This window comes from Penicillium coprophilum, assembly GCF_028826855.1.
Source record: "Penicillium coprophilum strain IBT 35676 chromosome Unknown utg000004l_segment0_segment0, whole genome shotgun sequence".
In the NCBI taxonomy this organism is placed as follows: Eukaryota; Fungi; Ascomycota; class Eurotiomycetes; order Eurotiales; family Aspergillaceae; genus Penicillium; species Penicillium coprophilum.
This window is the reverse complement of record NW_026622723.1, coordinates 2,007,843-2,031,727: the sequence shown is the minus strand read 5'-3', so window position 1 is coordinate 2,031,727 and position 23,885 is coordinate 2,007,843. Positions and strand designations below refer to the sequence as shown.

General features: G+C 49.1%; 10 protein-coding genes across 10 annotated transcripts; 4 read left to right on the top strand and 6 right to left on the bottom strand.

Annotated features, from left to right (window-relative positions):
• Positions 1–1,203: 1,203 nt before the first annotated feature.
• Positions 1,204–4,144, top strand: N7500_005181 (putative 60S ribosome biogenesis protein Rrp14; the record flags this gene model as incomplete). The annotated part of the gene is made up of 6 exons (XM_056676326.1): positions 1,204–1,429; positions 1,537–1,759; positions 2,219–2,402; positions 2,456–2,542; positions 2,661–3,627; positions 3,681–4,144. 6 exons carry the CDS (start codon positions 1,204–1,206, stop codon positions 4,142–4,144), a joined length of 2,151 nt encoding a protein of 716 aa, XP_056531326.1.
• Positions 4,145–4,924: 780 nt separating this feature from the next.
• On the bottom strand, positions 4,925–5,751 carry N7500_005180 (NuoI/complex I 23 kDa subunit family protein; the record flags this gene model as incomplete). Its single annotated transcript, XM_056676325.1, has 4 exons — positions 4,925–5,055; positions 5,126–5,255; positions 5,309–5,390; positions 5,486–5,751. The coding sequence occupies 4 exons, from the start codon at positions 5,749–5,751 to the stop codon at positions 4,925–4,927; spliced, it is 609 nt and encodes a 202-aa protein (XP_056531325.1).
• A 285-nt stretch (positions 5,752–6,036) lies between these two features.
• On the top strand, positions 6,037–6,827 carry acpA (acyl carrier protein; the record flags this gene model as incomplete). The annotated part of the gene is made up of 6 exons (XM_056676324.1): positions 6,037–6,255; positions 6,344–6,361; positions 6,466–6,546; positions 6,617–6,665; positions 6,726–6,764; positions 6,820–6,827. 6 exons carry the CDS (start codon positions 6,037–6,039, stop codon positions 6,825–6,827), a joined length of 414 nt encoding a protein of 137 aa, XP_056531324.1.
• Positions 6,828–7,748: 921 nt separating this feature from the next.
• N7500_005178 (GOLPH3/VPS74 family protein) lies at positions 7,749–9,002 on the top strand (the record flags this gene model as incomplete). Its single annotated transcript, XM_056676323.1, has 4 exons — positions 7,749–8,021; positions 8,101–8,347; positions 8,410–8,903; positions 8,952–9,002. 4 exons carry the CDS (start codon positions 7,749–7,751, stop codon positions 9,000–9,002), a joined length of 1,065 nt encoding a protein of 354 aa, XP_056531323.1.
• Positions 9,003–9,378: 376 nt separating this feature from the next.
• On the bottom strand, positions 9,379–11,473 carry N7500_005177 (uncharacterized protein; the record flags this gene model as incomplete). The annotated part of the gene is made up of 2 exons (XM_056676322.1): positions 9,379–10,364; positions 10,399–11,473. The coding sequence occupies 2 exons, from the start codon at positions 11,471–11,473 to the stop codon at positions 9,379–9,381; spliced, it is 2,061 nt and encodes a 686-aa protein (XP_056531322.1).
• A 589-nt stretch (positions 11,474–12,062) lies between these two features.
• N7500_005176 (phosphatidate phosphatase App1 family protein) lies at positions 12,063–13,304 on the bottom strand (the record flags this gene model as incomplete). The annotated part of the gene is made up of 1 exon (XM_056676321.1): positions 12,063–13,304. The coding sequence occupies one exon, from the start codon at positions 13,302–13,304 to the stop codon at positions 12,063–12,065; it is 1,242 nt and encodes a 413-aa protein (XP_056531321.1).
• Positions 13,305–14,016: 712 nt separating this feature from the next.
• On the bottom strand, positions 14,017–14,913 carry N7500_005175 (histidine phosphatase family protein; the record flags this gene model as incomplete). Its single annotated transcript, XM_056676320.1, has 4 exons — positions 14,017–14,083; positions 14,143–14,352; positions 14,438–14,816; positions 14,865–14,913. The coding sequence occupies 4 exons, from the start codon at positions 14,911–14,913 to the stop codon at positions 14,017–14,019; spliced, it is 705 nt and encodes a 234-aa protein (XP_056531320.1).
• A 1,781-nt stretch (positions 14,914–16,694) lies between these two features.
• Positions 16,695–17,675, bottom strand: N7500_005174 (uncharacterized protein; the record flags this gene model as incomplete). The annotated part of the gene is made up of 1 exon (XM_056676319.1): positions 16,695–17,675. The coding sequence occupies one exon, from the start codon at positions 17,673–17,675 to the stop codon at positions 16,695–16,697; it is 981 nt and encodes a 326-aa protein (XP_056531319.1).
• A 745-nt stretch (positions 17,676–18,420) lies between these two features.
• Positions 18,421–19,654, bottom strand: N7500_005173 (ribosome biogenesis TSR3 family protein; the record flags this gene model as incomplete). The annotated part of the gene is made up of 3 exons (XM_056676318.1): positions 18,421–19,148; positions 19,214–19,350; positions 19,413–19,654. 3 exons carry the CDS (start codon positions 19,652–19,654, stop codon positions 18,421–18,423), a joined length of 1,107 nt encoding a protein of 368 aa, XP_056531318.1.
• Positions 19,655–19,944: 290 nt separating this feature from the next.
• On the top strand, positions 19,945–22,314 carry N7500_005172 (VHS domain protein; the record flags this gene model as incomplete). The annotated part of the gene is made up of 7 exons (XM_056676317.1): positions 19,945–20,011; positions 20,075–20,162; positions 20,217–20,292; positions 20,352–20,645; positions 20,698–20,970; positions 21,036–22,055; positions 22,114–22,314. The coding sequence occupies 7 exons, from the start codon at positions 19,945–19,947 to the stop codon at positions 22,312–22,314; spliced, it is 2,019 nt and encodes a 672-aa protein (XP_056531317.1).
• Positions 22,315–23,885: the final 1,571 nt, after the last annotated feature.

Below are 23,885 nucleotides of genomic sequence, written 5' to 3'. Positions count from 1 at the left end.
TGGCATCAGCTTTCCAAGAAGAAAATGGAGTATCTATGTTCTATAATATGAAGCATGAGCCCACCATTTGACATCTTGGTGAATAAATGTTCTCAAAACAAGTCAGACTGCTTTGAAATCATAATGATGACATGTTCAAGTGATCTTCACTTGATGGCGAATCGGGAGGTAACAACGTACAGTGTAAACAGTTTGTAAATTTGACTTTGGGGATGTCAGTAATATATATATATTTATATATACCTATTGATTGAAGATCATGCGAGCCAAAATACAGGATATAAGAGATACATCCTATCGGCAATGAATACTAGCAAGCGAGACCCTTTTCTTGTGAACTCGACCACAGACCACCGGTTGATCTCGTGGACCACTCAGATGCTCTCATCTCGGGTGTGTAGGATTGAGGATCAACGCATGACTGGTTTACATGTAAACATTATACTATAACATGGGACTTGATCGGATGACAGTAGCTTAATCCATCCCCGGGTTATGTATATCCTACGTTGTACAGCGTATGCGCTGACTGCAAGTACAAGAGTTTGAATTACATTGGCGATATACTCCGAACACACGGTCTTGACCGTCATGACGCCTTGATCGGCTCGGGCGGAGGATGATATAGAAGATATAAAATATTGTTGTATTGTAGTAGCGGTTGAATGTTCTGTAGTCTAGGTTCGTAGACCGCGTAAAATATACGATGTAGTGTAGATATATAAATCAACAGAGTGCACCAGACATGCAGACTATGCTAGACCAATCAAATCGCCGAGCTATAGCAAAAGGAACGCCCACCTGTACGAAGTACGGAGTACATATGACTAGTTTGTCAACTGCTCATCTGAGCTACAGCAGTTCACTCCTCTTTCAGCCCTGACGCTCTCGCTGCCGGATGATCATTGGAATGTTTCTCTGCCGATCCACTTTTTGCTTTGTTTTGAATGTTTCCGCCCTACTTTTCTCCTCGGTGTGAGACTTCATAACAGGACCTAAATCATGGTTGTCCTGCACTTATAACTCGAGCTAGGGGTGCCCGATCAGCATGGGCAAGTTTTCATAGCGGTTTTGCTTTTTTCACCCTCTTATAATTGTCTCTAGGGATCAATCTTGGTTCTTCACTGCTTCGTTGTCCAGAGACTAGCTATTACACGCTTACTTGTATATTACTGGGCTATAGTTAGTCCATGTGCCAGAAGAATGCTGCTGCAATCGGTCCTCTCCGCTCTGTGCTTTTGTCTCAGCATCGCATCTGCCAAATCACACCCAACGGTCTATATAATTCGACACGGCGAGAAGCCTCGGAATCCAAACGAGCATGGTCTAAGCTCAGACGGGGTCAAGCGGGCACAGTGTCTGAGGCGTGTTTTCGGTCAAGACTCGGGGTACAGCATCGGGCATATTATGGCACCTCGTGTGAAAAAGGGTAGGTTTGCAACAAGAACCGAAGAGAAACCAATGCGAGTACAGAAGCGAGGCGCAGGGGGTGTCGAATATCATAGATATGGCTAACAATATGGTCCCTGTCTGTAGATGGAGCGCATGGACGTTCGTTTGAGACCGTTCTACCCCTTGCCAACGATCTCGGTCTCACAGTCGACACACATTGCAAGCGAAACCAGGTGAAATGCGTCGCTAAGGCGATCAGGTCATATGACGGACCGGGCAACATTTTGATTGCATGGCGGCACTCGAAAATGGGTAAGATTGAGGAGGAGCTTGGGGCTCTCGAGTCTATTGAATATCCGGATGAGCGGTAAGTTATTGTGTGTTCATGTGTTTTTTGGCTCATGAGTATGGGGTTTGCAGTGGGAGAAGCATATCTGTGGGAGACGGTTGTCTCGTGGAATCTTCGACTCGTCATTCTCTTCGACAGAAGCTCCTTTGTTTGCCTTGTGTTATGTTTCAGTGCTGACTCTCTCAGATTCGATCTCATTTGGACAGATCCTTGGCCATATGGGAATGTGACGAGTATCGAAAGCGAGAAATGCCCGGGACTAGATGTAAGGACTGCTCTCGTGGATCAGTTTTGATATACGGAGTAGAGATGGAAAGCATATACACTTTCTTTGTCATTAAGCGTATATTCATGAATTGAAATATAACAATGCATATAGTCAAGAAGTCAATAGAATGGAAAGGCAGAATAGAGTACAGTCAAGGGAATGAATTGAAAGTATAAGGTCAACGGAACAATGAACCGACCTCCAGGTAGCCTCTCTATCTACGCACAGACCAGCACAGCAAAATTGTTCCGTGAAGGCGGTGAACCAGCCGAAGCGGAGACAATTGTAGCGCCAAGATTTCCTCCCCCAAATTTTTCGTTGCGCTTGATTATCGAGCTTTCCCCTCCAGATTACAATTTCTGTTTACGGGAAAAGATCATGGATGATATCGAGGTTTGTGCACTCGGAAAATGTCCCGCAAGGATTGCGAGCTGACTGCCCCTAAGGAACGGCTGCGCAGCCATGCGCAGGCATTTGACGGTCTACTGTCTTTGATCCCCGCCAAATACTATTATGGCGAAGAAGATACAAGTGTATGTAGTCCTTGTTGCATTTGATGAGCTGGCCGCGTCAGAATTGGGGTCAATATTGTGTTCTTCCCATCATCGTTCATTCTGAAGATCTCTGTCTGACCATCACCCTCATCTTTAGGATCAATGGCAACGCAAAAAGCAAACCAAAGAGCAAGCACGTGAGGCGAAGCGGGCGAAGCTGAACCCCGAAGCCGCTAAGACCGCCAAAGATGTGATGGATGAAAACGCACGCAAGAGAAAGCGGGAGGACGGCACCCTCGAGTCCGACTCGTCCGACGGAGAGTTGGGCACAGAGACCCCTAAGGAAGGACTGCAACGCGGAACCACCAACGTCAAGAAGCAAAAGCAGGTCGAAAAGACTGATAAGCCAGACGCTGCCAAGACCGCAGAGGCTGAGGCACGGAAAAAGCAAAAGGAAGAGAAGAAAGCCCAGAAGAAGGCCGCCCAAATGGAGAAAAAGAAGGCCAAGGATGCTGCCCGGAAGGAGAAGGCTCAGCAGGCCAAAAAGCCATCGAGTACCCCAACTGAAGATTCGGAAAAATCTGCACCCAAGCCTAACGGCAATGCAACCAAGGACACTGAAGCGTCCGAGGATGAAGAGGATGACGACCAAGAAGATGGCGGAGTTGTTGAGGAAGGCTTCTCCGTTGAGTTCAATATTGAACCGGAAACCCCTTCTTCTGCCCCATCTACCACTGACTCCCCTAGCCTCGATGCCTCAAATCCTCAATCGAGCACCTCCTCCACTTCCTCCATCGTTCCCCCCTCCGCCTCCACCGATGCCAAATCCTCAGAGCCCAAACCTCTCAAGCACACACCCGAAGAGCTGAAGCAACGTCTACAAAAGCGCCTGGATGAGCTCCGGGCTAAGCGCCATGCGGATGGACTCAACGGCAAGCCTGCACGTAACCGCCAAGAGCTGATCGAAGCCCGCCGGCAAAAGGCCGATCAAAGAAAAGCACACAAGAAAGAGTTGCGTGAAAAGGCCAAGATTGAGGAAGAAAAGAAGAACGACGAGGCCATGGCCCGTCGTTTCTCGCCCGGTGGCTCTGGATCTCTTCTGGCATCCCCCGCTCCCCTGCCGAGTCCGTCGGCTCTGCCAGCAACAACTTCTCCTTTGGCCGTGTGATGTTCGCAGACGGCCAGCAGACAGATGCCACTGGAACCAGCGTGCGCGACAAGCCGAAGACCAGCGGTGCCCGTGATCCTGGTGCCCAGCTCAAGGCCGCTGAGGCCAAGAAAGCCCGCCTCGAAGAGATGGACCCTACCAAGCGTGCCGATATCGAAGAGAAGGACATGTGGCTGAATGCCAAGAAGCGTGCTCACGGCGAGCGTGTCCGCGACGATACCTCTCTACTGAAAAAGGCTCTCAAGCGCAAAGAGACAGCGAAGAAGAGATCCGAGCGTGAATGGGGAGACCGCATGGACGCTGTCGCCAAATTCAGGGGAGAACGCCAGAACAAGCGCGAAGAGAACCTCCGCAAGCGCCGGGAGGAGAAGGGCACCAAGGGTGGCAAGAAGAAGTCCAGCAGCGGTGGAAAGAAGAAGGCTGCTCGTCCTGGATTCGAGGGCAGCTTCAAGGGTGGTGGCAAGAAGAAATAAGCAAGCTTCCATCTGGTGGCTTAATTTCATTTCATTTCTCACTTGCTTTTACATCAACCCATCTTCTTCTAGAGTTTTCTTTTTCTTTTCTCTGCATACCCTTCAAACGTGTCTTTGTCTCTTGGATGTTCACATCGCTGAAACAAGAAAGCACACGGAAGCCCCCGAACCAACTAAAAAAAGTGTTTTGAGACTTGACTGGGAAATATCCGTCCGGAGATCAAGGTGCCTGGTGTTTGCGTTTGTGTCTTTGGCAGCTTGGTCTGTCAATTTATGTCTATGCATGACAGCATCGGTAGCGATTTGATTTATCTGTGAATACAATATCATTTTCTTATCGAGCTGTATACATGTTTCCTATGTCTTGTCTATGTAATCCTTTAGATCCCAATATGCAATATATGTATGCAGTTAGCGGAAAAGTGTTTCGCGCAGATATAATAGGGGATTGATGGAATTTATATATTTTGAATTGAATCTCAACCAGAAGAAAAGAGCTGCTAGATTCCATAACATAGGAAATAAAAAGAGACAAGGGAGCCAGTGTTCCAGGAAAAGACATCTCCTTCAGGAATTGACTAGTACAAGATGATAACACAATCGAGGGCAAGTTATGTACAGTGATGTGATGGGGCTTAAAATCTTTCTTGTTTTTCAAGGCACTAGTAGTGCCTCTTGAATGGGTGGGTATTGTGACCAGCATCTTCGTGTTCACACATCTAACATTTGGAATAGATGTGGATTTGCCTGAAGATCTCAATCAGATTGGAGGAAAATAGATTATCGGTAGGGAGCATCTGCGCGAGCAGCAGCAGCAATTTCAGGCTCCCACTTGTCACCGTTGGAGAGAAGCTTCTCCTTGTTGTACAGAAGCTCCTCGCGAGTCTCAGTGGCATACTCGGCGTTGGAAGCTGAAAGACAAAGTATTAGTACTTCAGTCTGAATATCAATTGAGATGTAACCAGAGGATGTTAGACTCACTCTCAACAATAGCATCCACAGGGCAGCTCTCCTGGCAGTAGCCACAGTAAATGCACTTGGTCATATCAATATCATAACGGGTCGTCCGGCGGCTTCCGTCCTCACGCTCCTCGGCTTCGATAGTAATAGCCTGGGCCGGGCAGATGGCCTCACAAAGCTTGCAAGCAATGCAGCGCTCCTCACCAGTGGGATAGCGACGGAGAGCGTGTTCGCCACGGAAACGGGGGAGATAGGTCCCTTCTCGAAAGGGTAGAAGATGGTGTAACTAGAACATGGCAAGGCAATTAGATGATACAATTCGACGCTATTGATTCTGGACTGCAATCCGCATCGCCGGCAAGGTGTGGAACAAGGACTTACGGTGGTCTGAAAAACTGCTCGAGCACCACGTACATGCCGCGGAAGATCTCAGCCATGAGGAAGTATTTGCTAGCCTTGTCTAAGGCGGACTCGGAGTCCTGATCCCAGCGCTTGGGCGGGGGCAGGCGGAACCCGGCCTGAGGGGGTCCCGCTGGACTTGCTGCGCGGTAGGTCGAGGAGGAGAAGTTTGCGGTTGAGCCCAGCAAACCGAAGGGGGTCGGCCGACGGTAGGCGATCAGCCTCGCGACCGAGCGGGTGGCGGCCATGGTTTTGGAGAGGAGATTGAGTTGGAGGGATGGGGAATCGAGGTTCAATTGGAGGTGGTAGGGGAGCAAGTCTTAGGTTGTGGTGGTTTGCAGGTTTCGGGCTTAGGTCATTCCTTTCTGTCGGGCGTTGATTGGCCCGCAGGATTTTGCTGGGCGCGACCTCACATCTTTCCTCTTCTGCGGCAGCCGTCTTCCTCCAATCTTTACCCTTTTACTCTCCACCTTTTCTTTTTAATACTTTAGATCTTTTCAGCCTTTGCGCTAGTCCGATCAATCTATTTCATCATGTTCCGCTCCGCCATTGCTCGTTCCTTGAAGGCTTCCGCCCCCCGTGTCATCAAGACCCCGGCTCCCTTCCACATCCGCAGCTCTCCCATTGCTGCCCAGGTCCCTCAAATCACTCCCTGCTTCGCTCAGGGTATCCGCCTCTACTCCGCTCCTGCCGGTTTGAGCAAGAACGAGGCCGAGGGCCGGATAGTCAACCTGCTCAAGAACTTCGACAAGGTGCGTCATGTTGTTTCCCCGGGGAATCTCGCGATCTATCGGCTATAGACGAAAATCAAAATGCTAACTGGATCTGTGTCATGCTTAGGTCTCCGATGCCAGCAAGGTCAGTAATCTCCAGTCGGATGGACCGTCATGACTTTCCTATCGCTATGCGCTATAGGAGAGGCGACCGAAAACATTCATCAACTAAAATTGTTTGACCTACAGATCAACGGCGCTTCCCACTTCTCCAACGACCTCGGTCTGGACAGCCTGGACACCGTTGAGGTTGTGATGGCCATTGAAGAGGTACGCGCCCGGTTTCCCTCGGAAAGCACTGATTATATATTCTATGAACGATATCTGACTGTTTCAACAGGAGTTCAGCATCGAGATCCCCGACAAGGAGGCCGACCAGATCCACAGTGGTATGTTAGAACAAGCACTTGTATTTCATCAACCAGAGCTAATATGAATATTACGCATAGTTGACAAGGCTGTCGAGTACATCATGGCCCAGCCCGATGGTAACTGAAACCCGTAACCCCTCTTGGTCCTTGACATTTGCTGACTTCTTCATAGCCCACTAAATATTTAATTTGAAAATTTGGGATCGGTTGGAGAATCAGATAGAAAAAGAATCGGGATGTTGGCGCGTCTGTGGGGTTCGCTGGACACAGTGACGCTCAACTGAGATGCTATTTTGTATGCTGAATACATGCTAGTGACTTTTCTTTCCTATATCGTGTATATCATTTGAGTGCAATTCATGCAATTTTGAAACAGTATTGACAGTATTGCTACTACATGGTGATAATCACCGAATGCGTCTGGCTTTTGATATATGTTATTTTTAGTGTATGTTCCCAGCTTAATGGTCCATTGGGCTAACCTTCTTTGATAGATACATACAAATATATGTACTTAGCTACATAATTACTTTTATCATATGATCGCACGTAGACTTGCATGCAGAGATAGCTTCGCGAGTACATGTCAGTTTCACAGTGAACACAAACAAAAACACAAAGTGCACAAGCATATTGGAATGGAGCAAAGATCGTAAGTATATGCCAAGTAATGTAGATTGCCAAAATAAATAAAAAAAATTTAGAGCTAGAAAATAGTATCATAACTGGGAGATTAGCATCCCGATGTCCTTTGACGGGCGTCTACGCACCCGCAAATGCTCAAAGAGCCACCTCACCGAATGAACTTGCTTTGACCTTCACACTTTCCACAACTCCATTGCAGTCGCCTATTCCTCTTATATTGAGGCGGGTTGAATTGAATATAACCGACACTTTATCGTTTTGGCTAGCCCACTCGGTCCCTGGTTTCCCCTGACACCGAAAGTCCCACTTCAACCACAGACTCTCGGTCTTCACGGTCCCTCTCAACATCGCACCACCCAGACCATTCAAACCACCGGCATATAGATCGGAAGCATTTGGTCATACCGGGCCATATCTCTCTCTGTTCCTTTTTGATACCCCACCCGACCCGATCTCATGGCCTCAGCAGCCGGGGGCTTGACTCGCCGCAGAGGCGCCGGTCGAGTCGCTGGGGCAGACGAACAAGATGACAGCCGAGTGTCATCTCCAATCTCCCGAAATGGCTCGGCGATGGATACTCGTGGGCCTGAGACATCGTTTACCAATGCAGAGAATGGCCACAAGATCGCGTTCGATCCCCGCGACATCAGCGAAAACGAGGAACGGGGCAAGCAGCCCAAATTGACTCTGATGGAAGATATCTTGCTGCTGGGTCTGAAGGATAAACAGGTCAGTCTTCATGGATATTATCTCATGTCCGATTCTTGGATTTGTGGTTCCGATCGCTGACCTACCCGCGCCGCAACAGGGCTATCTGTCTTTCTGGAACGAAAACATCTCCTATGCCCTGCGAGGGTGTATCGTCATTGAACTCGCGCTCCGCGGCCGTATAAGCATGCAAAAGGATTCTTCGCGGCGACGTTTCCCCCTGGCCGATCGCATCATCGAGGTCATCGACGATACACTGACTGGAGAGGTCTTGCTGGACGAGACACTGAAGATGATGAAATCAAGCGAGAAGATGAGCGTCAATTCATGGATTGATTTGCTGAGTGGTGAGATGAACCTGGAGCAGAAGTTTGGGTCGCAACATATTTACTGACTGGGCGGGTCATAGGCGAAACCTGGAATTTGATGAAGATCGGATATCAATTGAAGCAGGTACGGGAGCGACTGGCCAAGGGTCTTGTAGACAAGGGTATTCTACGAACCGAGAAGCGCAATTTCCTTCTTTTCGATATGGCGACGCATCCCGTGGCCGACGGCGGCGCGAAAGAAGACCTCCACCGACGGGTACGCAACATCTGCAGTAACCGCACTGTGATTATTCCTCCTAGCCCGTGGCTCCCCGAAGACGCTGAATTCCGATACCTTCGTTCAATCACCATGGTCTGTGCCGCATACGCTGCTAATGTTCTCGAAAACGCTTTGGTCACCATGAGCCACGAGGCCCGCGAGAGAGCTTTTGCACAGGTGGATGAATTGCTGGCCGAGTATTCGCAATGGCCGTTTGCCCGGAAAACTGGAGGTTCGCAGGCGATTGGAGCTAATTTGGCTCAAGTGGTCAATGAAGAGATCAATCGAAACAAGGACAAAGAGCTTCAGATGGAGGTAAGCTGCATTCCCTTTTGTCAACCACTTCATATACTAATTCAATAGATTGTCGCCGCATGCTTGAGCGTTTTTACCAGACTTGATTCTTTACTTTAACGGAGGTACCGCGTAATACATTGTTTTTTGTTCACGACTTCTTCTTTCTCGCCTTCTCTCACCTTCTCCCTCTCTCCTGCCTTGCACCTCGGCCACAAATCATCGGGTTTGCTCTGTTCATGTAGTGATCTGGAGGCAGAGCGTCGCTTCTTTTTTTTATCATATGGGATTGTCGGGTCAAAACTTATTCCTGTATGGGATTTCTCATCAACTTTGATTTACTTCACCCTTTGTTTTATCTTCTTCTTTTGAACTTGTTGCATTGCGCAAATGGTGGCCTACCAAGTAAGTGATCGTGGCGCAATTCTTTCAAATTGATACACCCTAGGTTGCTCTCCTTACTATTGATATCTATTAAAATGCATAAAATGGCAATCTAAGTACTGGCAACACTATTAACCCTAACAACCACCATTCCACCACTTCGACTGCCCGCCGTCCCGGCAGCTCCAGAAGCCAAAAGGTCCGCCGCACGCGCAAGATCAACGACAGTAATCTCTCTCCCGCAGACCAGATTCTCCTCCACCAACTCTGCAATTCGCTCCATAGCCAACCCATCAGGATTCACAGGCACAAAACGGCTCTTAATACCACGCGTCTTCTCACCTAGCACATCGTTCTCAGGAACAAGCGGAGACTGCTGCGCAACCTGGCCATCCACAACAGTCAGTACAGCCCCGTAGTCCTTGACGACACCGGCAGCATGAACAGCTCGGAATACCTCGCCGCCGGCACAGTCGAGCACGATATCAACCGGCTGCCAGCGGCGCGCACGGAACACCTTCTCGATATTACATTCGTCTGGGGATGGGAGGTGCGGGATGATGACTATCTCGTCCACTTCCCAATCCTTCTCAATGATATCAGCTTCGACTTGCGTGCAGGTTACACAGATCCACGGCCGGACGGCGGTAGGAAAGAGCGAATCTGCTCGCAGAATCTGCACCGCGACGCGGCCAATGTCGTTGTCGCGGGCGTTGGTGACGAGGACTCGGATTTTGGGTACTCTTTGCTTGCCGTTCCCGTTGGAATCTGTGCCGCCAATTATGCTTCCTATCAGGCTGCTACGCCGTCCAGAGCTAGTGCTACCGCGTACTAAATTGACCAGGCTGGCGCGGCGGCTATTGTTATTGGTATCGGCATTAGCGTTAGGATCGACCGTGCTTGCACTGCGGGCTGATGGAGCGTTGGTATTGCCTTTGATCAGGCCGATCAAACTGTTGCGGCGGACGGTGGCTTTGGGGTTGGGGTCAACTGTGCTAGCAGCGCGGGGAACGGCTTTGCCACTGGGATTACCGCTGACGAGACTGATTAGGCTCTCGCGGCGCACGTTCCTAGGATTGGCAGGGGGGATTGACTGCTCTGGCAGCGGGAGGGATGTTGTCAATGTCCCCACCATTGGTACCGGCGATGCCACTGGTATTGTCTTTGGGTGCGTCGCCGCGGCGAGTCCACTGCCAAACCCAACGCCCGTTTCCAGCTCCGTTGCTAGCATCATTGATAGTATCATTTAGCAGGCCACCGTTCCCGCCTCCTGCACCGCCACCAGCACCAACGACCGTGCTTTTGCGGTGCCCGTAGCCATAATCCTTGCTGCCGACCACGGTATCACGGCGTTGGGGCTGCCAAAGCCACCGCCCCATCTCATTTCCAAAAGCATCATCGCCCTCGTTCAACCCGCCAGGAACGTCGGGATCAAGCCCCGCATACCGAAAAAGCGCCTGCCAAGCCGTCAATGCCGGCAACGCAAGAGCTGCAGCTCCAGCAACAGTGATATTGTCTGGCTTCAGCGCTAGCTCGCGCTCAGTCGCGACGGCATAGTCTGCCGCTCCGCCGTCACGCGTATAACTAACCACACCGAAGACTACGTCGCCTATCTTGAACTTCGGGCCCTCTTCATGCTCGTCGTCTTCACGCGGCGTGCTGATGACTGTCCCGCAGAGACTGTGGAGTGGGATCTGCGGTGCGGCCTTGGGGGGATTGAGAAGTTCAGCTAGACGGATCTCATCGTGGCAGAAGGCTGCTGTGGCGATCTTCAGCAGGTATTGCTGAGGAGAGGGCTGTGGGGTTGGAAAGCCTGTGTCGAACACGAGGTCTGTTCCCTTCTTGCGAATAACGCTTGTGTTTGTGTCGGGTGACATAGCGTCACTGATTTCTCCTTCTGGGATGCCGTCTGGCGCTTCATTTTCTAACACATCTGGGGTGTAATAGAGGGCTCGCATGGATAGTGGTGTGAAAGGTGAGTCGTTCAATGTTGACGAGATAGGCTTTGTGGCATGTGAAGTGGGCTTCGTGGCCTCTGATGTGCGCTTTCTTGCTTCTGATGTGCGCTCTGAGGGTTCAGACGGCTGCCGCATAGCTTCTGCGGTGCGTATTGAGGGCTCCGATGGATGCTTTGGGGGCGCGTGTTCCACGATGGGTTGCGTGGGAGGTATGTCTGACTGCATACTGTCGTTGGAATCTTGATCCATCTTTTGAGTTAAGAAATTTGAGTTCAATGAGTCGTAAGAAGTCTGGGCCTTAGAAGTAGAGTATTCTCTTTTGCCATCTCACTTACCTATAGATCGGAGGCCATTTCCTAATCTTGACGTATGTAGGGCTTAGGCCAACATCGCCACTTAACAATCCCGATCAATTCCATTGCAATGAACAGCTATACGATCTCACATTTCTATTTGACTGGGTTTGATAGGATAATTAGTATAGAGAGTCTGTTATACAAGGGAGATAGCATGATGAAATATCAAAATCAAGACCTCCTAGTCACGGGTCTTATAGACCGTGCCTTGCCCTGGCCATTCAAGGTACGGGGCATCTTAGTCTAGTGGGTTGGTAATTGTGTATTTCTTATCCCCCAACCTACTTGCCTTTGATGTTTTCCTGCCTTCCGTATCGCTTGGACCCGACGTGCCGTTCTGATCGCCGGTCAATCCAGGTGATGACTATTTTTTATTTATCCTTATGTCCACTCTCACCAACAATTCGGAAAGGCAGAATATATCTGAGAAAATATTATTGACAAAATAGCTGATTCAACAACATATGTACAGATTAATACATCTATAAAACTTGGTCCTCCATTCCCAGCCCATCAACAAAATTATACAACTCTTCCGGATCCTCAAAGACCGTCCAGATATGCGATGGTACATATTCAAATGCCTTTTCAAACCTCCCTGGCTCATTCTTCTCTTCCATATGTGCCACATCCGTAACTTTGCGAATAATGATAGCATGAATCCAGTCGGGATACCGACTATACATTTCCGCATAAGCCTCCGGATCCTTCTGCGTCGAATCCCCAATACAAAGCACCCTCCGACGTGGGAACCATTGCCGAATCTTTTCCATCCGATCAACCTTGTACTCCTGCGTCTTCTCAGTGAACGACTTGATAAGTCCCGTGATATCCATCCACGAGTAATCGCGCAGCACCAGCGTACCCGGGCAGTAGTGTTCATCTAGGAAGTCGTGCAGAAAAGGATAAAGATTATATGGCGACGCAGAGAGATAGAACCACGCAGGACGAAGCTCAGCATGAATATATCTGTAAAGTTCCGGCATACCAGCTATTGGCGCAGGGACGTCGGCAAACGTCGTGCGAATAACTCCCGTGGGATCAAGCGTCTTAGTGTGTTTGATAGTATCGTCGATATCCGAGACGATCAGCCAGCCCTCAGGCGCAGCAAAAGTTGTGCTCATCGACACAAGCTTGTCGCCGAAATGATGCAGTCGCGGCTGCAAGATCTCGCCATCGTAGATCTCCACTCGACCCATATCGACCGTCTGACTGACGATGCCGTTGCGATCGGATGGACCGAGTCCATGCGACTGTGACGGCCGGGATATGGGTACCTGCAGCGTGACCGTGCGCGCCGGCGAGACCTGGTTGAGAAATGGCTGGACACGCTCTGCGATGCGTTGGCGTGCTTCGTCATCGCCGCCGACCTCACCATCCAGCCCGATGTAATCTGCGATCGCAGCCACGAGGTTGCCCACGTCTTTCCGTCCTTCTGTTTCGAAAATGCAGGCGACGACTTCGGCATGCCAGCATAGCTGAGTCTCGTCCGTCTCGTCATTTACTGGCTGGTACGCTGTATTGTTTAGCAGCCATACGGTGTGCTGGCGTGGGTCTGCTGGGTGCGCGAGCGGGTTCTTAGGACCGAGGAAGGATGAGAAGAAGTTTATCAAGGCTGAGCCGCGCTTTTCTTGCGCTGGCGGTGGAGATGTGGACCTTGATGCCTCATGAACCTCCTTTCTGGCATCAGCGACCGAAAACTCGTCGTGTTTGTGGTGCGGCATGATATTGGCGCCAACTTAAGTTCCAATCTCAAGGATGAAGCGTTTCTATGACAAAATAGTAATATGAGCAGTCTCGAGGGAATTCCCCGAAAAGTACATGTTAGGTCACAAAGTCTAAAGAAATCAATGAAACTCCTCAGGGGAGAGACGATCATATACGGAGTAGCCCGCGTTAGTTGACGATCTAGTGTTAGTGCCATCCGGTGCCCTCAAGCCAAGAGCCTCCATTCCCACCTGATCTTAGCTGCCTTCAAAGGCTCTCGTATTGATGTCATACCTAGAGTGAAGACATATCATATAGAAGGCTGACAGCGGCAGGGCTATATGCCATATCAGTTGGTCAGGTCAGGCGAACGGAGCATCCGCGGGGGATGGCTTGGCAGTAGGGCTGAGCTTCCGAACTTGAACTTGACGAACTGGGGTTTTCCCCGGGTGATCTGACGCACAGCCTCGATGTTCTGAAGACCGTGGAGGCTCTGGGGTTATGACGTTGCTTTTTTCAGTCGCATGGGAAAATGATCGATCCTTCCATGTAGCATTCTCTGTAATCTCATGCAGAGTTTATCTTATTTACAACTACATGCTTTCTATCAAGGGCATAAAGAATGAACTCCGCGTAAACATACCCCCCGAGAATATATTGATCACGTGTATCGTGTCTATATCTAGTGACCATGTTGACTTCTACGATACTCTATTCAGACGTTTCAAATCATTCCTGCAACGGGTATCCGTATCCAACCAACATAGCAGGCTCATCAATGTTATGATGCTGGTAACTGCAAATAGAAAAAAAGGTCAGCGGTTAGGCCAGTGAAGTGGGTCGAAGGAAAATTACCTGAGGACGCCAACGGCACCAGGGTCGAGCATCAGAGAAAGAGGAAACTCCATAGGATATCCTAACCAGCGCTTGGTAAAGGCACGAAGCAAATGTCCGTGTGCAACAAGCAGGATATCGGAAGGATTCTCTCCGTGCATGTTGCCCTTGTGGAACGTGCGAATCTCTTGAATGAGATTATCAAGACGGTCCGTCACCTGTTGCGCAGACCTATATTGACCAGGTCAGATATACTTGATCGTAGGTGATTGGGCATGGGTTCGAAGAAAATCCCCTTGCAAAAAAAAATACATACTCTCCATTTTCGCAGCCGTCTCTCCAGATATCCCACTCGCTCTCGGTATCCAGACCGTGGTCCTTTCTCAAGGCCCGGATTTCCTTAGTCAAAAGACCTTCATACAAACCATAGTCCCATTCGGCCAGTCTATCAGTCTCAGAGACCTTTTTCGCATCATAAAGCGCTTGCTTATCGGCATCAGAGAAAGCAATCTCAAAGGTCTGCATAGCTCGTCGACGGGGACTGATATAGACATGCGCAAGTTTGGCTGGGTCAATCAGTTTGCCAGATCCGACAATCATCTTCCCGGACGCATTGACCTGGTTAACACCATCTTGGGTAAGTTCAAGCTCAGTGATACCGGTGTACCGTCCATTCTTGGACCATTCCGTCTGTCCTAGAATCTATTTAGACCACAGAAAAAGATTGGTATTCTGAAACATACCGTGTCGGTAGAGGAAGACACGGGGTGTACCAGAGTCTTTATCGGGCATTTTGGACTACTGTTCAAGGGTATTCCAAGGGTGGTGGTTGAAAGTGGGTTACGGGATTGTGGGAAAAGTGGGAGGTGTTTCCGCCCCGGTGAAGGTGAGCTTCACCCGCCACGTGTACGAACTCAACTTGGATAGAACATTGACCTTTTATACTTATTTTCAAGTGAAGGGGGCTACGAGAGGATTGCTGAGGCACTTGATATCTATGACCTTGGGCTTTTACCCCGCCATCGCGGGGCTTGGTTATAGCGCGGCGAGCCTGAGAGGAGTGAATGATGCGTTGATGTTACTCCACATGAAACCATTCAATATTCAGATACATGAGACCGGCATTTACATTGAAAACTTCAGTTTGTATAGCCTGGAACGAACAATTCTTGTATTTTTTTTATCTGTGCCACTGAACAACCTCTTGAATACTAACATTGTCATTGAGAAGTGGTGTCTCCATGAAATTCCTAATCCTATAGACCTATCCCTATGCGGAATGACATACATTGGCAATGACCCAAATCAGGGATTTATTTCTAGCTCTATAACCACCCCTGTGAGTGGGAGTGATAGTAGGTACATGAAACCAACTATAATTTCTAAATTGTTTATAGCACGTTTTCTCGCGTTTTAAAATTTGATGTATATAAGTGCTAATTTACTATATACCAATTAGAATTATGGAATATTGCTCTTAGATAAAGGCGAGAAACGGGGTCTATACACATGGTTTCTCAAAAAAAGTCACGTTTTTCAGAATATCTGTATTGTTTGGCGCTTTTTGGGCCCTAATAAGCCCCCATCAGGGCCCAGTGGGGTTTCACCCCGGGCCCATAGCCCACCGATAGTAAAGCCCAGCCCATTTCCAGGTTGTATTGGGCTAGACCCAACCCGAGCCGAGGTTAGGCCCGGGGTATGTACTTTCTGCTGTATGTATTCACCCACGAGTGAGTTCTACAAAAGCCTCCGTAGTACGCATCCCTAATGGTTCCTATACTGTTTCCCTAGAAACGACAAGGATTTAACACGCATCAAGCTGTTTAATCCGGTTTCTTTTGCCCGAGATCTTAGATATGTATAAACCTTGTAACTAATGATACCTTGCATGTCCACTGAAAAGGATTTATCTAAGCCCTTGCATATTCTAGGTCTTGCGTTTCCTAGGCATCCTGGGCATCTTACCGAGACTTTTTATTATGATTACTCTAGTATGGAAAACATTAGGCTCAATCAATTCAATATCTCAAGCAGATAATCAGATAATAAATCCATTTGCATTCGGCACGACACGAGACTTGGGTAAGTAGGCACATACATACCCGCGGACGTCCCCAGAGCAAGACCAATCCTAACTAGTCTATACCAGGTAAAGGTATTCCTCCAACATGCCTTCGACAAGTTTACCCTTACTACCTACCCGGTCTACATCTCAACATCAAAACGCCTTCAGATACGCCCCCAGGCGGAAGAACCGGACCAGCCGAGCTCCCATTCGTCCGGTCTATACAGATGCGAACCCGTTCATCTGTCACACTTCCTCCCACTCGTTGACGCATTCTTGGCCCAAGCATCATGCAGTCGATTGCCCACGATGCCATCGGCACCATAGTGTCAATTTCTGTAGACAGCAACGACAGTGAGAAGGAATCTGAAGGATGAGAATTTGGAATCTTAATTTTGGGATATAATGTGACCGTGGAATAGCTAGGCTAGGCAAATATGACGATTCAATTTTCTGCAACCTAACCGGCCATTTGACTATCGAGGTCTTGTTTTGATGTACGAGACGGTTACTTCACTGAACTCATGCTGCTCTGGTCGATATACCAGTATCCGGCCGAGGAGATGAGAGGTGCGTCCTCACCAGTTTCTTGCAAGTATTCAAGGATCAAAGCCAGCTTTACATTTTTTTCCTCGAGATTGCCAGCCATTTTTTGTTTTTGCGCCCCAAGTTCGGAGATAATGCTCGTTTGTTCGTCAATAATGCTTTTCTGTCTGTCGAGCTTGATTGCCTGTATTTTGAGCTGGCACGATTGTTCATCGAACCCAGACAACAGCTCCGCATATAGCTGATCAACATTTGACTCATCTTCAAGGTTGAACATCATATCTGAGTTCTCGTCATCTGCTGTCCAGTGTTCAATGTTTTCCACCAGATCCATTAGTGCCTCGTGGGTTGGTTGAAAATACTCCCAATCGTTCGGTGGCATCTCGTTGATCAATTCTTCTTGATACTCGAGCTCCAAGAACATTATGCTGGCAGTGTCACCAAGTACTTTTTTCATCTTCGTGTCTCGCTTTTCCAGCGTAGACGCTATTCTGGTCTGTTCTCTAAGATCACGAACTAGCCATCCTTTTTCAGATTCAAGGTCGGCAATTTTCTTTGCCTGGTCCTTGAGCTTGCATATCATTCTTGCCGTGTCTTGCTCAAGCTGGCCCGCGACATCTTCGTGGTGTTTTGTAAGGTGGAGGATGACCTTTTCCTGTTCTTTCATCGCGTGCCTCAGCCGTGCATTTTGTTCCCGAAACTCCTTGAGCATGACCAGCTGTGCATTTTGTTCCTGACAATCCTCGGGCATATCATCATGCTGTGACCGTATCGAATCCCACGAAGGCCCAAAATCATTAACCATGTGCTGCGGATTAATTGAGGATTCTATCCACTTGGATTCTTCGAGGGGCAAGTAGTTCATGTTTTGGTCCTGCTCTTCAAGATTGCGTGCCATTCTTGTGTCTTGGACTTTGAGCCTAAGGTTGATACTCGCATTCATTTCGTTGATATGGGCTGATATGTCATCCGCGTTTGGCTTTTGATGGACAGGCCCAGTAATATATGCTATTGTATGGGTCTTGAGGTGATGAATGAGAGTTCACAGGAAATATCTGAGAGGTACCTATTGTAAGTGATTATGATGGGTATCTGGGATGTAGGTGATTCCTATGAGCCGAGGGACAAAAGGTGTGATATTGGTTGACCTTGCTCCGCTTCCGTGTTTGGCCCTGACTCTAGGTCATCGGGGGCTAAACTATGACTATAGGTGATAAACCAACCCTGGAAGCAATAGAGGGAATTTGATGTCATCCATGGATGATACCTGATTTTTGTTTCCATTTCCAGTATATTTCCTCGCCGAGTACAAAATAAGACATCGTTGTGAGTCACAACACATGGAGGATGAGAACAAACATATTGGCCCTAACCAAGGGACGGGTATAGTTGCATAGGTCACATGGCTCAATTAAGAAAAACTTGCTAATGCTGCTGACCGCGCATTTTCAGACAAATTGGCCCTTAATGGCGAGACCGCGACTGCTAACACTGGTAGCAGAATGCCATACTCAAATTCAACGGACCAAGTGCACCTGCTAGGGCAGTGGTCGCAACCAATAGAGCTGTTTGTGGGCGTCGCAAAAAGAGAAACACCCAAAAGACCCCGGGAAAAGGTGGTAAATTTTAGAGCAGGAAGCCAATCAAAGCTCATTGAGTGGGAATGTAATCTAAATAGAACCTCACTTTCATGCTTTCTTCGGGGCAGAAATCTCCGCTCGAGAGAACGAGCCCGACAGCACCTCAAGACCTTTACGCTGCTGAATCGCCTTGATCCCCGTGCGATCAGTGACCGTCGTCGCGTTGATTATTTTGTCGAACTCTTCATCCTCGCTTCCCCCTGAACCGGACTCAGCATCCGAGTCGACGTACAGCTGCTCCGGTCGAGAAATCTTCTCTGGTTGTTGCTTTTCATCTTCTTCGGGATTCTTGAACGACTTAGAATTGAGAATCTTGCGGCAAATTTCAGCCATTTGCTCTTCATCTTCAGAGTCATCGGAAATCGCGAATGGATCCTTGTCCTCATCTTCTTCATCGCTGCCCTCGTCTTCGTCATCTTCGTCTCCACTTTCGTCGTCCTCATTGTCTGAAGTTCGTGTCGGCAAACGATTGGTGTTGCCTTTGGTCCAGACATCGTCACCTCCATCGATGCGGTTGTCTTCGTATTCGCGTTCGATCTTGGCTAACCATTCCTCTTCTGCCCTCTTTACATCCTCTTCTGTTTCGCAAGCGGCATAGCGCGCTAGGAGTTCCTTGTTGATTTCCAAAAAGGCCGGTCCGTAGCTGAAATGTCTGAGCAAATCTTCCGCCCATTCCAAGCGACGGCAGATGGCGAAGCAAGCGGCGAGCGCTTCGACACAATTCAGACGCCATGGTTTGCCGTAGTTAACCGTGTTTGCAGCGATAAGGTAGGGGACTATAAATGACAATAGTTAGCATCCCATGGATTCAGTTCATTGTTGGCAAATTCCTATCACATACGAAGACGTTCACATTTTCCGCCGATCCGCGACCAGGGTACTTCCTTGACTCGCACCCAAGAGCATTCCACCACTGCAGCACCGTGCTGTTCCATGATATCTCTGTCTGCAGGAGAAATGATTCGCTTGGCATTCGGACTAGTCAATCGTCAGTATTCAAGCCAAGGGAACAAGAAGAAAAAAAGCGCTGCGCAACATACGAAACGATCACGCCGGGGTGCCGTTGGCCAATGTGAAGCTCCCGCATTAGACCAAGCTTCATCAATCGCTTTCCTGAACATCTCTTAGGATCACAGTGTCCCATATCCCAGCAGGCAGCCTTGTAAGGAGGCCTCGATGAGGGCGCGCCCTCAACTTCTTCATCACCGCGGGGCACTCGAGGGCGGGGGGTGTTGAATTTCTTGCCCCCTCGTGAGAAGTTGTCTTTTTTGTGACGGACCATGGTGGATGATGTGATATAAATCTAGAAAAGAATATTCAAGAGTGCCCTGCAGTATCTTGTAGTATTCCGTAGTGGTGAACGCAGCGATTGAAAAAAAGAAGATCCAAGGCCAAGCATAAGCGCCACACGTGCAGCCTAAACGGGTTCTCCGCCCGCCTCCCCCGTCCGCGATTGTACACATCTCCTCTGGATCCCTGTGCTTTCAAGTACCTCTCTCTTTATCCGATTAATACTCTTTTCTCTCTCCTATTTCCGAGCCCACCGTCATCCTGGAGGCTGCATCTGCACGAATGGCGGCTAGGGACCGCTTCGGTGTCTACGCTGAGCCGGGCGCTTCGCCATTGCAGCGGGCAATTCGTGAGTTTAGTGTTGGAACGAATGTAACATAGATGATTTATACTAATGATTATTGATCTACAGGAAATGCCTGCGATCCTCAAAACTATGAGCCAAACCTGGCCCTGAACCTCGAAGTTGCGGATCTAATCAACTCCAAGAAAGGCAATGCGTGAGTGGGAACCACCCATGTCGTATGGCGCAAATTTATTGATTCACTCCTCAGGCCACGAGAAGCTGCATTTGATATTGTTCATCTCATCAATTCCCGAAACCAGAATGTCGCATTGCTGGCGTTGGCGGTACGTGGGGAGCTCAAATGATAGCTGACGCGGGGGAGACTGACAGACGCGGTTTCTAGCTACTCGATATTGTCGTCAAGAACTGCGGATATCCGTTCCATCTCCAGATAGGCACAAAGGAATTCTTGAATGAATTGGTCCGCAGGTTCCCCGAGCGACCACCCATACGGCCCTCCAGGGTTCAGCACCGCATTTTGGAGTCGATCGAGGAATGGCGCCAAACTATCTGCCAGACCTCGCGCTACAAAGATGACCTAGGTTTCATTCGGGATATGCACCGTTTGTTGCTTTACAAGGGATATATGTTCCCAGAGGTCCGTCGAGAAGATGCCGCGGTTTTGAACCCAAGTGATGTATGTGGCCCCCACATCGTATTGTTTTTGGAGTCAAATTAACAATGCCCAGAATCTCCGCTCAGCCGATGAGATGGAAGAGGAAGAGAGAGAAGCACAATCTGCCAAACTCCAAGAGTTGATTCGGAGAGGCACTCCTGCCGATCTACAGGAAGCGAACCGGCTCATGAAGGTTATGGCAGGATTCGACAATCGGCATAAAACTGACTATCGAGCAAAGGCTGCGGAGGAGGTTGTTAAGGTGCAACAAAAAGCCAAGATTCTGGAAGAGATGCTGCAGAATCAACAGCCCGGGGAAGCTCTCCCCGAAGGCGACGTTTTCGAGGTAGGCAATATCCAATATCCTGTGTGTTTCTTGGCCAGACGATTAGTCTCTGACGCTTTTACCAGGAACTTGCGGGTGCTTTGCAAAGTGCTCACCCCAAAATCCAGAAAATGTGCGAGGAAGAATCGGATGATCCCGAGGCCGTCCACAAGCTATTGGAGATAAACGACAGCATACATCGCACAATCGAGCGGTACAAGCTGGTCAAGAAGGGCGATTTGGATGCTGCATCTCGGATTCCCAAGGGTACATTGGGCACCACGACGGGAGTCTCAACCAATGCAAACAACGAGCTCTCCCTTATCGATTTCGATCCCGAGCCTGAACCCAGCTCAAACGGTAATGAGGCCGGTCCATCCCAGGGTGGTAACGCCTTGGAAAATGACCTGCTCGGCCTTTCATTAGGTGAACAGGGTCCGTCTCCCGGACCCGGAGGTGGTATCTCTCTAGGATCTTCCAGTAAGTATCGCGGCACAGTATTCCCCAAAGCATCACCGCTGACCAATATCAAAGTGAATTTCCCGTCCATGTCAGCAACGTCAACACCGCCTGCTCCATCACAGCCTCAGCAGCAGGCGCCAACAGCCTTCAAACCCAATTATGATATCCTTGCTTCTTTCAACAGTTCGCGTCCCGTTTCTCAATCTCCCACACCTGTCATGGGGGTCTCGCCTCAAGTCCAATCCAAAGCGACTCCACCGCCACCAGCAGCTGACCCATTTGCATCGCTTGTCTCTGCCAGCCCACGCGCAACATCTAGTCCCTTCCAGCCACCAACGCAACGCCAACCTGCCCCTGCTTCGTCGTCATTGCTTGACCTGGTCGGAGGCACTGGTTCATCCCCGCAACCGGCGCAGGCGGCCGCCCCAGTAGAAGATGATGAATGGGACTTTGCATCATCCTTGCCAGCGAGCAATGCACTTCCATCAACCAACAAGATCCAAGTCCTCAACTCCCAGCTCCGTGTTGAATTTGCTGCCCGCCGGGTCCCGAACCAGCCGCGCCAAATCCACGTTGTAGCCGTCTTCTCAAACACAACCAGCCAGCCCATTGGAGATCTCCATTTCCAGGTCGCTGTGGAGAAGGTAAGCTAGTTGCCTACTATAATGCACTTTCTAGATCAGCTTACTGACCACAAATTAGTCCTACACGCTACAGCTTCGGCCGCAATCAGGTCGAGATATTGCACCCCAACAGCACAATGGGGTCCAACAGGAGATGCTTATGGACGGAATCGATGTTGGGAAGGGCAACTCAGTAAAAATTCGGTTCAAGGTGTCTTACAAGCTTGGCGGCGAGGCCCACGAGGAACAGGGGATGGTGCCACCTCTGGGCATCGCCTAAGCGAACGCCGATCCCAGAACTCTCTCATAATTTTGTTTGTGTCCAAGATTTTTCTCCAGATCTGTGCGATGAAAGTTTGTCCTGAGCAGATCAACTAGCAACCATTTCCATTGGATTGTGGTCTTGTGTATCGGTGCTGGCAACTCTCATCCAACGCAGCATCATCGGCGAACTTGACTCTTCTCTGCTCTGGATGTCCTTTTCCCCTTGGCTTTGCACTCATTGAGAACTTAGCGTCTTTTACCTATTCATGCTGTTTATAAACAAGATTTCATTTGCGATTGTTTTGCCCTCGTGGCGAGGGGATGGGGTGTGTGGGGGTGGATTGATTGATTCGCAATGATACAGATACGAAAGTAGTCAGGAACGAATCAATGAATCCATGCCCGTCCTCTCCGTGCGAAATGGAGAGAGGCCGATACCCCTTGCCATATTCTGTCTAATAGCATCGTGTCCCCCAGTGTGACTTTACCGTCCTAGCCAACTAAGTAACGACTGCGAAAACTGACCACAACCAGTCCTGCTGATCTCGACGCGGTTTTTCCATACCCGCTTTGGCGGCAGTATGTGACATGAACCATGAAGTGTAGTTTGGGGTTGTGAATATATACTGGGCACTGACTGTGGCTGTGAGTGGGATTTCTGTGAAGTACCTCAACACTGATGATTCTGTGAGAGGTCGACCAGTTTGCCTTGGTGGACTCTTGGGTTCCTTACTCATCCCGGCCGATATTGGAGATGTGAGATGGGATTAATTTTGATATCTCATGTTAATTTTCATGTGCCCTCACGAATTGCATGAACTCTACCTCATGTACCTCATGTATGTACAGAGTGGGCGATCAGCCCGGGTGATCGGCCTGATCGCCGAGTCCCCACCTGGGCAATGTGTCAACCGGCAACGCCGGCAAAAGTTCAATTGAAACCTGCAACACGCCAATCATACTATGCAGAAATAGGTTTATGTGACAATGGGCTCGGCATTTGGGCTTAAAATCGCCGATTCCCGGCCGGCTTTGGACCGATGGTAACCCCCCCTATCGACATATAATATGGCGTGGTTTGTTCATGGGAGATAAGGCTATGTCTGAGATACCCATATGTTCCGGTGTTTACGCTGGCAGCTCAGCCCATATGTTGTATGGCGTAGTATGCGGTGTCAGCTATATTATTAGTGATGGCTCGTTATGGTCATCTCTGCATATCGTTGAGAAGGAAAGTGTACTGGGTGCCTCAGGCTATCACTCTCGTAGTGTGCATTCGGGGGTTCTGTCTCTTCGCTTGGTCCCTACAACGTAGTAATCAGGAATTCATGTCTAATGTCAACTGTGGGGCTACATTTTGTGCCTCGGTTAAGAAGTACCATAGATTGTGCAATATGATCTTACGGCTCGTCAGATTGAATCCTAAATATAGGCGTACTTTGTAGCCGATACAAAAAACTGAGAGCTACATGATCCAGTTCCTGTACCAACTGTCTCTTTCAAATAGGGGACTATAAACATGTACCTGTTATATTCAGTGATTGGTGCTGTTCAGATGATCGACGATCGAGTAATTAAAATACTGCA